Source organism: Lissotriton helveticus, chromosome 3_1 (assembly GCF_964261635.1).
Source record: "Lissotriton helveticus chromosome 3_1, aLisHel1.1, whole genome shotgun sequence".
Taxonomy (NCBI): domain Eukaryota; kingdom Metazoa; phylum Chordata; class Amphibia; order Caudata; family Salamandridae; genus Lissotriton; species Lissotriton helveticus.
This window is the reverse complement of record NC_136061.1, coordinates 1,939,878,126-1,939,894,775: the sequence shown is the minus strand read 5'-3', so window position 1 is coordinate 1,939,894,775 and position 16,650 is coordinate 1,939,878,126. Positions and strand designations below refer to the sequence as shown.

The 16,650-nt window shown below is 46.3% G+C and overlaps 1 protein-coding gene across 3 annotated transcripts in view; it reads right to left on the bottom strand.

Moving 5' to 3' along the window:
- Positions 1 to 16,650, bottom strand: part of ANP32A (acidic nuclear phosphoprotein 32 family member A) — a 109,858-nt gene that overhangs the window by 35,257 nt on the left and 57,951 nt on the right. For all 3 annotated transcript variants that reach the window (XM_078683009.1, XM_078683010.1, XM_078683008.1), the window contains exon 2: positions 4,880 to 5,029. In XM_078683009.1, coding sequence (XP_078539135.1) covers positions 4,880 to 5,029 — 150 coding nt within the window. The remainder of the gene's footprint in view (positions 1 to 4,879; positions 5,030 to 16,650) is intronic.

Genomic DNA, 16,650 nt, shown 5'->3' with positions numbered 1-16,650 from the left:
TAATGGCAAATCCTCCGGACATTAATTTACCTTGCTCCCTAAATTCCGCAGTGTCTAATTGGTTAGCTAAGTCCATTGATACCTGCCTGCTCTTGGCACCAAAATGTCGTTTTACTCACCACCCACCCGCCCCATGGTTCAATAATGAGTTAAAGGTCATTAAATCCAAGTGCAAGCACTTGGAAAGAAGATGGCCTAAGACCTATAACCTCGGCGGCAAGTCTGAGTACAAGGCCGCCTTAAATACGTACCATCTTGCTTGTAAGGCTGCGAAAATCTCCTTTGTCTCTAATGCCATCACCAACTCGCTGAACCGCCCACAGGCTTTATTCTGTCTGATATTACTTGCGGGAGTCACCATTCCTTAGCAGTCAAGATCTCTATATGGTCTCTCTTCGATGATAGTTCTTTCTTTGACTGCCTAGCTAGGGTAAAATCTGGCTCTCCTCTAGACCCTCTCCTTGTTAACATCCTGCAACAGCTTTCGCCAGATGCCCTTGAGGTTCTTAAAGCACTTTTAAACACATCCTTACGAGAATCAAGCGTCCCCCCAGATTGGAAGCGTGCAAGGGTTGTTCCTTTGCTAAAAGAGCCCGGAGCTGATCCTACAATTGTCAAATTTCCGTCCAATCTCACTGTTGCCGGTACTTTCCAAAATCTTGGAAAAACAGGTTAACTGTCAGCTTTCAGCTCACGTGGAAAGCTCGGGTTTTTTACATTCGTCCCAATCAGGATTTAGAACTAATTTTTCTACAGAAACTACTTTGTTGGGGGTCACTGAGAAATTGCGCTCATGCCTTGATAGGGGGGAGACTACGGCGCTCATTTTACTTGATTTGAGCGCCGCATTCGATACAGTGTCACATACCTTCTTTTTAAAGTCTCTCCAATCGGCAGGAGTTGAAGGCACTGCTCTAACTTGACTGTTCTCCTTTCTCAGTGACCGTACATTCCAGGTCTTCTGCTCTAAATCTTCATCTACCGTCCGGTCATCTGTGTACGGAGTTCCCCAGGGGTCCACTTTGAGCCCTGTGCTATTTAACATCTATGTTAGACCCCTGGCGTCTATTGTGGAGGATGCAGGCTTATCCCTTTACTCGTATGCCGATGGCACGCAAATTATTTTTTCTCTGTCCTCTACTAAGGAAGGTTCTGTATCCTCCCTTCAGTTTGGTCTACGGCGGGTGTCGGAGTGGATGTGTGCTAATCTGCTGAAACTAAACAGAGACAAGACCGAGGTTGTTATTTTAGGTAAACACAAGCATCTCTGGGGTCCCCAACATTGGCCTCAGGAAATGGGTATTCTCCCTCTACCTGTTACCCAAGTCCGTAATCTTGGGTTTATTATTGATAACAACTTCTCAATGCGGCAACAGGCGGTTAGCGTTGCCGCCACCTGTTTTACTATTCTAAGATGGTTGCGTAGGATCATCTGGATGCTCCCAGACTCCACCAAAGGAACAGTAGACCAGACACTTGTCACCTCTTGCCTGGACTACGGTAACGTTCTGTATTAGGGTGGAAGTCGGGAGGTGTTGAAGAAACTCTAGGTGGTCCAGAATTCCACAGCCCGCCTTCTATGCCTCATCCCAAGGAAATTATTCATCTCTCCCTTCCTTCGGGATCTACACTGGCTCCGCATCGACAGCCGCATCAAATTCAAGACCTTATGCTTTGTCTTTAAAATCAAACAAGGGACTGCTCCATCTTATCTTCAGGAGCTTGTCCATCCATATATCCCTTCTCGGTCCTTACGCTCAGCCACTCAAGGTAACTTTGTAACACCTAGTTGTAGACTAACCAGAATGGGCGGCCGCTCTTTTTCATTTCTCGGTCCTAGACTGTGGAATTCTCTTCCCAGTTCCATGAAACAGGAATCTTTCTATCTTAAGTTCCGGCGAGATCTTAAGACCTGGCTTTTCTCTCAGTGACCAACTTTCCATTTACTCAGTCTGCAGTAGTGGACATGCCTGCGCCGGGAAACCCTGTCTGGGGTAGCTGTGCGTATTATACATTTAATAATAAATAAGCAAGATGAGATGTTGTCTTATGCAAGTCTGTGCTTCTGCCATCTTGGATTAGAAATACTGGTCATCGCAAATATCAACTGTCCAACACAGTCTCATTTCCAAACTATTAGTTGTTATGGACACTCAGTTGTAGGTGGAAGGTCAGCACCGACCATCGTTACTCCTTTCACCAATTGCTTTCGCTCTGCCGAGTGTAGCAGTGCTGCGATCCATGCGTTTCCTCTCAAAATGCTCGTATACCCTGCCACCCCACTTTTTTGGGGCTCTCTTTGTTCCAGTCAAGGGTTGCCTACATTTCGTACTGAGTATTTTTCTGCCATTCAAGCACCACAGTTTCTCAGTAGACAGCATTCCACATGCGTGCATCGTGCTGTCAAGCTGCTGGGTGTAAGGATGGTGCATCCATGCTGAATGTAAGATGATGCTTGGTGAACAGGAGGCACAGTTGTGCTGTCCAACACAGAGATAGTACGGCAGTGCCTTTGTGTGAAGGGCTGATGCAAGTGTGTAGTTATGTGCAGGGCTGGTACTGCTTTGGGATCAGATGTAGAGATGATACACCTGTGTTGGATGCAGGCATCGTGCAATTGTGATGTGATTGGATCCATGAATGAATGACAGCTCTGAAATAAGGACGAGGATTGGTGCAAATGTGCCATCTGACATGAGGAAGGTGTAGTTGTGCTATTCAGAGCGAGAATGGTGCAGCATGTTGTTAAGTGACCACATCTTCACACGCTTCAAAAGCTGCTGTCCAAACAAGTTACGAGACCCAACCGTAGCATGGAATGCAAAAGAGGCTTTAAAATACTATTCTCTTGTACGTTTTCCACAACACCAGGCACCTGCGATCTCCAATGGCCTGGAAGTTAGGAAACAGCAATGTAATTTTTGGGGTAAAGAATGGAAATTTAAAGTCATAATATGATGAAACAGTACAGAAAAACATTCTTCCTGATGTGGTCATTTTGAGAGGCACAAAATACCATCAGAGAGCCCCTGTTCAGACTGTTGTGCAGTAAGATGAACATGCTTCCTGAAGTGCATTCTCTGGAAGGCAATACTATTTCAGCTTCATATGTAACAACTCTTACCCTTCTGAATCAGACATGGGCAAATCTGTATAGTATCACTAATGTCAACCCACAGTTTAATGCTGGACGCTTTTGTCACCTCCGTTTAACATGTATCGGCATGTCAAAAGAATATCTACTGTATTATTTTGAGCTGTTTAAAAACGACCAATTCTTGATTCAGGCCTCAATGTGGTCCAGAAATTCAATACACCTTCAAGGGAAACTAACTTGCCAATTTCTTCTGTTCCAGACAGTCCTTCCATTACTTCAAACCAATAACTAAATATAGCTAACACCTGTTGTGTTTACGTTAAACTCGGATTGATTCAACACACTGCCAGAGTTTAAACCAGCAATCCCAAAAATGTCATTGCTAGGCGGTAAAAAAGTGAAAAATCAGAGCCAAATTATGCCTGCACCAACACAGATGTCTCTATGGTAAGGTCAACAAATCTCCAGTTGTTTCTGGTGATATCAATAATCTGCATTTTAGTGTGGCAATGTCTGTGGTTAGATCCCAACATACCATTCATGAATCAGCAATCCACTTGAGAGGATCTGATCCAACAACGCCCCATGAAGGGACTAAAGTGCAGAGGGCAATCTTTCTGTGTCCATAAACGCCCCTGTGCATCCGAATCTCACTAGTTTCAGTTCAGCAGACGCTTGAAAACCTTTCAGACGTCTCGCACTGCACCAATATTCAGAGAACCAAAACATTTTCAACCAATGACTGAACTGTGAAAGTTCAGGGGAAATAAATCAAATTCTTGCTTATTCTCAGGAGATGGTTTTAACAAACCGTGCAAATCTAATATGATCAATGTGGGAATTGCGAAATATCAGTGCATACTGGCTCATGTGACGAAAGCTTCTTGGGAAAACATTCGACAGAAGGACAAAACAGCTCAGCCGTTGAAGAAACATGGTCTTCGTCAGTTAAGGAGAACCTCTCGGAGACCCTTCTTGAGAACAAGACTCAAAATTAAGCAGCGCATAACTGAACTGCAAAATCCCTAAATTCAGCTTGTGTCCTCAGAAAGATGGTTGTCTGCAGTTCTATACTTGATATCGACCACCATCTTAAGGAGCATAAACTAATAATTTCAACCGTCTAAGATATCTGGACCGATGCCACGTGAAATATGCTTATTCACAAAGTATAGGCTACAAAACATAATCTGGGTCAGCAGATCACCAAATTAAACAGAAGGTCGGTCCGAAATATGTAGCAAGAAAAGGCACATTATGCAGCAGTATGTGCTATTATTATCATCAACATTTTGGCATTTTACTATCATATTTACACTTTCCAACCTTAATTCCTATCCCATTTAAAGCGTGATCGATTTAAACAGCTGAAAGCTGACCAGTTAAACTTTTGTAGCACATGTGCAGCAATTCCCCTAACTTTTGATCCGCTTAAGCTAGTAACAGTGTTTTTTGCTAAAATCTCAAAATTAGTCAGTTGATGGATTATGCAGCCATTGATTATGTGGAAAATGCTGCGACTGCTCAATCACATTTCTCGAGTGCGCTTAGATAGAATTCAGCTGTTATAATACTAAACGTAGGCACTTATTAAGATTGTCTTCTAATCTTTAGAGCAAAGAACTTTCATATCTACCTTTGAATCCAAGCGCTGCCCTAAGTGTCTTAACTCAGGCCTTCCAAGATTTAGTTTCCCAATGTTTAAGAACTCCCCCACACCTACACAGCCGCAGTTAGCAAAACAGCGTGGGCTTTTTTGGTAAGCAGAGGTGGTACACTTACCTTTTTGAGTTTGTTTAACTTTGGTAGGTTTGCCACGGAGGTCAGGCCCACGTTGATTGTGCTGAGGAACTCGAGCTCTGCAAATTCATCTGTAAGACCCTCAATTTTTCCTTCATTGGACCGACAATTGTCAAGAACCAGCTCTTTCACCTGAAAGTGAAAACAAAAGGACAATATTACATTTCTTTGTGCCTCGCCTATGGCCACCTTTGGGTCCCCTCAACAAGACAGGAGAGATGGAAAAAAAAGCGACCAAGAGAGAAAAGGTAGGGAACAAACAAAAGGAGTGAGGAAAGAGTCTTGCAGATGGAGTGGGCTTTTTCCAACAAAACTATCTGAATACTGAGTGCACTGTAAGTAGCTACTTTGGGCGTCTTGCTGGTACACAGGGAGAGCAGGAAGGATTCAATGGGACTGGCAGGAGAAGAAAGGAGGTACAAATCGGATTGCAGGTGAGTAATAAGTGAGGGTAATCAGGGCCTAGGATTATAAATCATGGCGACCTGTTGCAGCGATACCTGGACAAGCCACGCAAACCGCATCAGAGGCAGAGACGCTCTCTTCTTTGTAATCCAAAATGGGTACTGTCATACTTCTTATGCAATCTTCACAATAATATTTACTTTATCTGTTGGCCCACAACTGAACAGCAAGCAGGAGGAATGAGAGCTGTTCTTCCCCCAGAAGCTTGGCACACGGGAATACAAAATGCATCTTTGTTCACGGAAGAATCCTTGAGAGTGCTGAAGTCTTGGCTCTACAACTTATTAAGGTGTAGCCATGATTGGGCTATCAGTGCTTTAGCTCTCACACTAGTTTTGCCTACTCGGCCGCACAGTGGAAAAGCTACATTTAGAGCATTCTTTCAAGTTCGAAGAACCACATATGCAGTATTCTCTGCAGTTTTTAAAGACACGTATGGAGTATTTTGGCCTGCTCTACAGAGCGCACTTTGTAATGTGTTCACTTCTGGAGGCCGTATGTGGTGTACTGTTTCAAGCTCTGAAGGCCACTTAGAATACTGTGTCCAGTTCTGTAGGCCACACCTCAAACATTGTTCACAGTACAGGAGAACAGATTGGGAGTATTATAACCAGTTCTACAGGCCACATCTGGCGCGCTCTCCAATTCTGAAGGCTATATCTAGTATATTGCTCCCAATTCGAGCAGTCAAATCTTCTGAATGATGAAGAAACTGGAGACAGAGCAAGGACGGCTGACTACAATGGAAAGGGGTTAACCCATAAGTCTCACGACAAGAGGCTTAAATGTTAGGATTATGTTCTTCCTTTCAGGATCCCCCTTTTTAAATTCCATTTGCTAGTTATTTGTAGATCAAATGTACATTTACTCATGTCACTTTTATTGCAACGTGATAACCAAGTCTGTGTAAAAACCTTTATGTTAGTTCATCCGAATAGAGCTCTCGGTTTCAATAATTGTTTTGAAATTATGATCAAGGTTTCATAGAAGCGAATAATTTCACTTCTCGTTTATTAATTGATAATGAGCATTGTTTTACAGAATGCAAGAAGGCTGGAGTTTGCCAAGGCCTTTTTCTGGAGGTGGAAGAGAGGGAGAGACTTTGCACCAGAAACCGAGAACATACAGAGCTATAGCGCTGTCCTTTTTAGGTCTCGCCTGATCCAGTGCATGCGCTGCTCTGGCCGAGACATTCAGTAGATGATTTTAAAAGTGCTACCTTGCCCGCCACCAGCTTGCTATTACGCGCACAAGAGCGTGTGTAGCGTGCACAGCTGCCATTTGGTTTCTTTGGTCACGCGTGAATGCCCTCCCCTAACCCCTCCTGTATCCCACTCCCTCCTCGTCAGCTCTTCATTTTTAGGTTTCGCAAGTCGAAACCTGCGCACCTCGCAGCTTTCCGGCGCAGGCGAAATCTTATGTCAACAGTATGTGGCTTGGTCACCGCCCCTCTGTTCCATTGGCTAGCTCCATAAATGGAGGCTAGCCATTGGAACAGAGATCTGTCCGTCAATGCCGGAGCAGATTCGTGGGCAATCTCGAGAATTTTAGGCTTTTGCCCACGTCATTGGGCGGTGTTTTTTTGTTGTTGTTGAAGGTTTGTTTTGGTCATTTCACCTGGAAGGCACCGCAACGAGGGACGTCTGCCTGGCATCAGCTAGCAGGTAAGCGGCATATTTTACTCCCGTTCCCGCCCCCCCCCTCCCGCTGTCTGTGTGCCCGTCCCCCCCTCCCGCTGTCTGTGAACCCGTTCCCCCTCCTGCTGTCCGTGAGCCCGTCACCCTCCCGCTGTCCGTGAGTAAATGCATCGTAAATGCTTGTTCAAAGTATGCCCAAACCACATGTGGATTGCCTTCTCACGTACTTTTTTCAGGCTGTTTTTAACTAGACGTTTGAAATCTTCTTGGCTGCCTGTTGTCTCCTAACACCTCATAGTAAGCTATGTGGTGTGGGTTTGCTCGCTTGTTATAAACATGCTCGAGCCTCTGTTTACTGTGTGGAGCACTGAGCCTGTGACAGATAGCCTCACTTCGCCATCGAGTATGAGGCCTGCGCACATTTTCTGTCCCTAGGATGTAGTTTAATGTACACCCCCTTGAATTTGGCAGTGAGCTTGGAGGCGACCTGACATATGGAATTAACCCTCTCACTGCCTGTGTTTTAGTTAATATTAAATGGCGACGCCAGTCACTCCTGAGTGATGCCCCTGTGTGGTATTTCCGAGTGTAATGTATTCTCTGACACCCCCAGCAGAAGGAAGCGGGCAGGAAGCTGCGGGCTTCTACCACCCCCGGAAGTCCTGCCACCAGCCCGGATCCGCGGAGCCCTGCAGCTAGCCCCAACGGTAGCCCACTCAGTGCCAGCCCCCGCAGCCCGGTCCAGAGGGGCCCTGGCGACAAGTACAACCGCCTGGAGAACCTACTAGGCATCATCGAGAGTGAGAGATGGCCACCTCGGGTAAAGTCGCTGCTCACTCTTTTCTCAATATCATATTTAGTGACTGGACTTTACATAATGCCTCCCTGGTTGCTTGAAATGTTGAAATGGGACGTCGCATGTTTATTTGCATATACAGATGTATACACATTTAAAACAATGCTCTTAACAGCCGGCCGCTGCCCGTCTACCCGCCCCAGCCCCTCCCTCCTACTCCCCATTGTCGTGAGCTTACCCTCAGCACTATCCTCTGATGTCCGACCCCCTTGCCCCGCCCCTTTGCTCCTTGCCGCCTCCCAGCCCCTCTCTTGCAATAAACATGAACATGCTAGCTGCCTCAGGGTTTCTTCCCCCTCGCCTTCCCTTCCTGTCGCCCCAGTCATAATGCCCCCCCCCCCAGCAATAAAGTAAAAACACACTATGGCGCTGCATTCACTGGCTGCATCGGGGCTTTTTCCCCAGCCGTGCTGCACAGCAGCCGCTCTGCTGTATAGCATAGCTAAAAACACATCGACAAAGTCAATAATTCTCATCGGCGATACCTATTTCGCTTTGCCAATGGTTGTTTTCCTGTGTCAGGTCTTGGCACATTCAGCAGCTGTGGAACACAATGTGGGCCAGGAGGGCACGGTCCCCATCAGGTTCCCCTCTAGAGACGCCAGTGCCCCCCAAGATAAAGAAGCGCCCTCCTTTCCTCATGACTGTGCACACACATATGCAGGGTCCTTTTTACAATAACATCTCTACTATGCAGGGTTTATAGTCAACTTAACTGCGTGCGCGGCCCCAGAGCTGTGTCAGAGCAGCAGAGCAGAAGCTGCATCGGAGCAGAAGCTGAAGGAGGCCGAAGGCGAAGTGTGAAGCGAGCCCTTAGGACTGGGGGGAGTCCTGCTTGCCCTGCCCGTCGACCGACCACAGCCACATCTCGAAATCGGTCAAGGTCCTGAGTAGTGCGGCTGTATAGCAAAAGTCGACACTAGCACCGGCGCGACTCGCCCCACCTACGGACCCGCCCGCCTGCCTGTTTTTTTTTTTTTTGCTAGTTTGCTGCCACTGGGAGCCGCAAAGGAGCAGGCTAAGGACCGGTGAGGAGCGGCTTTTCCTCCCGAGAGGAGAGAGGAGGGCGCGGCGTCTGGCATCCAGCTTGGGCAGGCAAGTAGCGAGCAACGATATTGCAATAGCGCAATACAGGCGTTCATCCTTGTTGCCACTGCCACTGCCGCGTGACTCAGGAGGATTTAGGGGGGGCCAAGGGAGAATGACCAGTCGAGCATAGCCGAGTACAGGGCGGGGCCCAGGTTTAAAGCACGAGCGCGGCTGCCGTTAGAGGCAGCTGCCAAGTAAGTGCCCGGGGGTAGCCCAAGCCTATCTGACTAGGTCCGATTTGGCTGAAGGACCCTCTTACCAGCACGCAGGCAGTCCAGCCAAGCCTGCCACACCAGCGGGACGCCACTTCGCTCCTGGGGCCCTGACGCTGTGGTCTCGCCGCCCAAGCTCCATCGCGGCGGCTGGAGACTACAGCTCCCAGAGGGCTGAGCGACAACTTCCGCCCACTTCCTCCCGCAGCGCGCCCGGAGGCGCTATTAAAACGGGGCTTTTCCTCCGCATCACGGACGCGCGCGGACGGTGCCGGGCGGAGCCCGGGCAGAGGGCGGGCCGTCTGTGGCCGTCCGGGGACGAAGAGGGACGGGACGGGCCACCCCCCTTGGCTCCAACGCTTTCCTCTGAGAACACTGCCAGGTACTGCACTGCTTGTTTGCGCAGGGAAGCTGTATAGGGTATTGAAGCCCTTTGAAAGACATTAGTCTTACCCTTTGACCTCACGCAAGAGGAGTGGCAGTAACCCACGCTGCATAGATTTGTCGCGTAAAGGCAGGAATCTTCAGGGGAACCATGTCTACCCACCCTAACACTCGTTCGGCTGGGAATAAATCAAATAAAAAACCCACCCTGAAACCACCCAGGGGGGAAACAACAAAGGAGGGAGCCCTTGTAAATGGGAACAAACCAACGGCAATTGACTTAATGCTAAAGAAAGTGACAGGTGAAATTGAACGCATGGAACGGAGTTTATCCTCCTCGCCGAACCTTAATGCCATCACTCAAACACCCTCCAGAGATGTCTTAATAGTAGATAGCCCAAATACTCAGGGCAGTGTATCTCAAATAATTAATGATATAGAGGACATCCCTTGTGCACAAACCTCAGGTCTAGAAACCTCTGAGCTCAATGATATAACCCTTAGGAAAAAAAGGAAGCGACTGGGGAGAAACAAGGGACATCAGAGACAGAGGAAAGCACCAGTAAGAGACAATTCTCTAACACGCACCCAAGAGCACACATTAGCAGTAAATGTCTCTCAAGTAGAACCTATACCACCAGGGTGGATTGACACGGTAGTTATGGATCTGAAAAAACAACTAGAATCATTCATCACGGCACAACTAAAGCCTATTATAAGTAAGGTGGATAAAATAATGTGTGAGCTCGCCAAACAAGCTAAGGTACTAGAGCACACACTTATTAAATCTCCCCCCGACCCACCCCAATTAATTGAGGAAGTCGCAAATGATAAGGTATACCCAAAGAGAGCGCATAATAACAATTGTGTCAGTCACTCCCAGCAAGAAATAGTCCAGATTCACGAGGCCCCTAAAACTGTTCAAAACCCCAAAGGGGGTACTAATGATAACTCAAGAGGGAGACATAACCAAGGGGCAAATAATACACAAAGAGATAAACCCACCCCACAACCTTTAATGCAATGGAGACAAGACGATCGCACCCAGAGGGAAGGGAATTATAACTACTGTCACACAGACCCTGACCCCTTTTATAACAACAATGCTCCACACATAGATCTCCCCCCCGAGGAGTGCCCTTTTGTAGTTATCTTTGCAGGGGTCCCGGAAATTAGGTCAAATGAGAGAGAAACCCAACACCAACTGCTGCCCAAAATCTCCAAGTGGCTGAACATCCATAGGCCCTTAAACAATGGGGAGAGAGGAGAGATAGCAAGTGTAAGAAGGGCAACCTGGATTGGAGGGAGAAATAAAGATATCAGAGGGACTGCATAGTTGCACACTTCACGGATACGAGTTTGGTTGAGTATATCTTGAAGAATTCCAACAGGAACCAAACCAGCACCATTTGCGCACTCCCACTTGGGTATTTTTACCCTAGGTTTAGGAATAACAATCGTGGGGGCGACGAAGGAGGGTGGACGCGGGTTAGAGCACAACGTCCACACAGACCGAGACTAGCAAGCCGCCCCGAACAGCCCTACCCCCCCCGAGATTACGCACAATGGTCAAATAGATTTGCCCCATTCCAATCACTAGAAGATATTGATTGACTCATACCCACAGAAAATAATAGCGATGTAAGCCTGGCTACCAGTGGCTGCTCTGGCCCAGAAACACAGGGTGTACGTGGGACTGAGGAGAGCATCCAAACTGGGAGTACAGACTTACCGCGGAGGCAGGGGGGAACCAAAGTATCTAAAATAGATTCACCAATAGCTGGGGAGGACAGATTAATCCTGACACCCATAACAAAAGGCAAGGACAAGATGGAGGGTCTGACCATCCTTTCTTGGAATATCGCAGGGCTGGAAGCCAAATTCAAAAGTAAGGAATGGTTAGAATTTATAAAGTGTTTCCATGTCATAGCACTCCAAGAAACTTGGGCAAAGGACTCAGGCCCATGCCAATTGGAGGGCTATAAGTGTTTTTTTAAACCTGCCCAAGGAACAAACTCGGGTAGAGCAAAAGGAGGCTTAGTAGTCTATGTAGATTTAGATCTGAAAGGTAACTGGTCATACTCAGATTGTCTCTCAGACAATATACAAACAGTTAGACTTCTTCACAAGGGGGAGAGTCTACTGTTTGTAAACTTCTATAACTCCGGACCAGTGGAAGGGAACTTCCCAATACTAGCGGAGCTGGAAAGTAGACTAAATGAGGAACTGACTTCTTCACAAGGGGGAGAGTCTACTGTTTGTAAACTTCTATAACTCCGGACCAGTGGAAGGGAACTTCCCAATACTAGCGAAGCTGGAAAGTAGACTAAATGAGGAACTAGAGCAAAGGACAACGGGGCCAGAACCAACTGTTCTGTTAATGGGGGATTTTAATTGCCATTTATGCCCCAAATTACTCCCCCCGACCCCTGACTGGTCAGCTTGTCCATTAGAAAAGGGCCCCCACTTTACTCATTGCAAAGAGGGAATAACCTTGATGAAGTTAATAGAAAATTTTGCCCTCGCTCATGTTATGGATTTAGCGGCTCTCAAGGTAGGCGAATCCCCAACACCGACATTTAAGGGTAAAGGCGCGGGGTCCATAATAGATTACATAATGATCTCAGCTAGTGCAAGAGATCAGATTTTAAACACAAGGACAGAGTGGAGTCCCTTCAGTGATCACAATCCCATTATAATAGAAATAAAAGGGAATGATTTAACCAAAAAAGATCCAGGGTTGATTCACCAATCAGAAATTCAACCTATTGCCCAAGGGAGACGCTTAAGGTGGACAGTAATTAATCCCCAGGAATTTTACGTCAAACTAGTGGATGAAGGGAAAGCCCACATAGAGACCTGTTTAGAACATACAACAGAGGACAAAGGAGTAGTAGAGGCATTTGAGAACTTGAATAAAATAATTGAGAGACTCCTGACAACCAGGAAGCCAGTAACGCAGCTATCCACGCCAAGATGGTTTGACTCAATCTGCTCTAAAGCGCTAAGAGACTTAAAACTGAGCCTGAAAAAAACCCCAAGAGACAAGGTTGAAATCACTCGCTGCAGAAAAAACTATAAAACCCAGGTAAAGATCAGGAAAGGGACTCTTCAAAAAGAAGTTTGGGCAGACCTAAGGGAGGCCGGTGAGAACAAAGACTATGCCCAGTTCTGGAAAATCATAAATAGACCATGTTTTCGTGATTCAAACTCCCCAGTCATCAGTTCTAACATCTTACCAGAACAGTGGATCGCTCACTTTAAATCCCTGTACAATCAACAGGAGATAGACACTGGTGATGGAATATGGAGGGGACCAAGGGCAGACAAATTAGAATTATCTTTGGATGAAGTACTCAAAGCAATCTTAGGTCTAACGCGAAATAAAGCCCCGGGTCCGGACGGGACCCCCCCTGATCTTTTCCTGAGTAACACTGACCTATGGGCCCCAATGGTAACAAGAGTATTGAATGCAGCAATCAAAACGGGTCTGCCGAGATCATGGTCCACTGCGGTGATTGTCCCGATTTACAAAAAAGGCTGTAGGGACAGCCCGCAGTGTTACCGTCCAATCTCGCTCATTGACGTTTCTGCCAAGGTACTAGGGAGGGCACTTCTCAACCGTCTACTAGATTGGACTGACACCAATAACATCCTGGTGTACACCCAGTATGGGTTCAGAATAGGCAGGTCAACTACCGACCAATGCCTTAACCTGTACTTGCTCTCCGCTAAGTACACCAAGGCATCGGATGGCACCATTTACATGGGGTTTATGGACTTAGCAGCCGCTTTTGATAATGTTAACCGAGCTAAACTCTGGACACTCATGTCAAACCTAGGCATTGACCCGGATCTCATTAACATCTTAAGGGAGCTACACTGGAACACTACTGCCAAGGTCCGCTACAGCGCGGGGGGGGGTGAGTACTGATCCCTTCCTGTGCTCGGGCGGGGTGAGGCAGGGGTGTATCCTGGCGCCATTCCTGTTCTCCCTCTATATAAATGGCCTGGAGAATGACCTCATAGCATTGGGAACCGACTGCCCTAAGGTGGGCACGCGTCATCTGCCAGTACTTTTGTACGCCGATGACGCGGTTCTCCTAGCCCGAACGGCTGTTGGTTTGCAATTGTTAATCAAGGGTTTCTCGGATTTCATGAGGAAATTGGACCTCTCTGTCAATATGACAAAATCATTTATCATGATAGTGGGGAAGAAACCTCAAAAGAAATTTGCATTCAAACTGGGGAATCATGTCTTGGACACTGTTAAAACATTCCCATATCTGGGCCTTTTATTTGACGAGAAATTAAACTTCGCCCCTTTGATTGAGGAGAGGGCGAGGAGACTAGTATCAGCTAATGGGGCCATATTGAACTTTGCACGCCGAATGGGTCGCTGGTCCCCAGAACAAGTGATGACTTTGTATAGATCAGTGAGTATCTCAAAGACCACTTACGGAGCAGAAGTGTGGGGCTACAGAGATGCACAACTAATCCAAAGGGAGGAAGATAAATTTCTAAAAAACTACTAAAACTTCCGCCGAGCATCACTGCAGCAATCACTCACGAAGAGCTGGGAACCACATATATTGTTGATACTATTAGACTGAGACCTATAATGGCCTGGCTCAAAATTTGGACAAATCCCAAGGCAGAACTATCCAGACAGATTATCCAGGATTGCTTGCTGAGAGAGAAATACCTTCAAATCCCATGGCTGAAATACGTCAAAGATACTCTGGGGGATATTGATGAACAAATGCTATTCTTGGACCCCACCAGGGTGGATATATACTGTAGACATTCTGTACAAAGCCTACTGTTGGATAAATTTAATGGCAGGAGGAGGGAGTTGGATTTAATTAAATCCTCGGCAGTTGCCCACTCCCTTGTCTCTAATCAAGCTGGCATGGAACCGTACCTCTTTTTAATGTACAGTCAGCACGAGAGGTTTTTAATGACTCGTTTTAGGCTCAATTTGTTGCACCATATTTTAGCTTACCCATCAGGCTTTACTCAAACAATTGAGCAGAAGGGTGCCTGCGGCTGCGACAATAGGTCTCCGCAGGACACCCTTCACCTTGTTTTATTGTGTCCTTTTTATAAAACACCGCGCCAAAGGTTTTTGGTGGGTGTTTTGAAGGACTCAAATATTATCCATGCTAAATCTGCCTTATTGTTCCTGCAAAGAGCCACTGAAACGCGAACCCTATTTGCTGTTATAAGTTTCCTTAAAATTGCTTTTAAACTGAGAAATACAAGGGGATGATGAATTGGTGGGTTAGGGAGGTATCTGAAATAGTATATGGGGTCCTGCATTACATTTGCTTACAGGTTTTTATCTGTCACAAAAATCCTTCTTTTTTTAATTGGATGTCTTTTTCTCTGTCCTCTTTTTAACAATTGTCATGTTGCTCAGAATGTTCCTTTTTGTGATTATGCATTATGATGATTATGTATTTTTTATGATGGTTTTTAACCTTCGAAACAAATAAATGATTTGATTTGATTTAGTCAACTTAACTGTGGTAGGAAGAGCTGTGTGGCCCTTAATATTACACGCCCACATGGAAGTGGCGAGTTGCATAGAAAGCCAGATAAAACCAAAAAACAAACGCTTTCCCCAATAAATCTATTCATCGAGTAAATTTTAACAGGCCCTGTGCCACCAAATTATCAGTGCTTGTTACTGTTTGCGAGAGATTAAGCTATTGGCATTGTAAATGGCAATGCCATTTATTTATCTGTTTTCAAAACCAGCACATAAATAAAAAAATTGTCATTTACAATGCCAATAGCTCTAACTTTTACAACGGCGAAACCGTAAATGCTTGTTGTTTCAGTTTCGCAGCGCGGACGTGTCACTTTCACGGCGCGGCCATTGTTTGTTTTCTTTCTTGCCCCATACTTTGCAAAATGTGTGGTAGATGGCCTTTACCTCTCGTCAGACAGCCAATTGCGTGTGGGAAATCGCAGTGCAGCACAGCCCTACTGTACTGAACTTTCTTGTCTAAAGGCGAGCATTTTAACTATGTGGAAATGAAACGGATTACATGTGCTCCCACTATAGTACTGATTAGCATTGCTCTACCGCAGACGTGGGACGAAAGTTCTCTTGTAACCTCAGTCATATATGCATAGCCTTTGGTGTGTGCGTTATAGAAATAGTGGCTGATCACTATAGCGGACGTGTGCTGAATGAAGACTGAACTTGATCACATGCAACAATATACACTGTCACCGGCCATTGAATTGCGCGGCCCTTCACGCAGGGTCACCATTCTGATGCACATTATGTCGTCAGGTGTGTTGCATTGTGATGTCAGATACTGTGGTATGGTCTTTGGGCGCAGCGGAGACATTTTCATTTCACCACTGCGTGCCTGACTGCAAAGGGGGGTTAATATTCGCGTCTAAGCGGTCCCTGTTTAGTTTTTGTCTTTTTAACGAATTCTCATTATTCCAGGGGTGTAAATATCTTTGCTGCAGTGGGTGCAGTGCCCCCGTGGCCCGGTTCACCCCTATTGATGCGTTTTACTATAAACTAGGGGCAGGGAGACCGTTTACCGTGTGCACATTAGGGCCCTTGGCACCCCTGCTATGCCACTGTATTTTTCAAAGCACAATGTCCCTGTGCTGGATTTAACAGTGACATGGGCAATGAGCACCTTAAATGGGGCACATGTGTGCTAGCGCCTGCGTTATTGCTTTTTTAATACAGTTTTGAAAAAAATATATGCTCCAGATGCCCAATTTGAAGGCATGGGTATAACTACCCTTAGTGCAGCAGTTGCCGTGAAACCAGGGCCTACTCCATAAAAAATATTGTTTTCCTTAACTAGCCAAGCAGCGTTAGTGGGCGCATATTCTTTGCTTGTAATTGGGCCCGTGGTACCTTTGCTACGCTACTAAACGGAAGGGCATTGTCTAATTAACACTTATGCATCCAGGTGTCCTCGCCACTTCTGAACAACTCTGAGACACTAAAGCCTTTTTTTTGTTGCTAAAATTTGATTTAAAAATGTGACCGCAGCACACACTTAGCTGTGCAGGATGGCACATAAACCGCCGTTACGACTACCCGCTGCCTGTGCAAAGCAACCATGC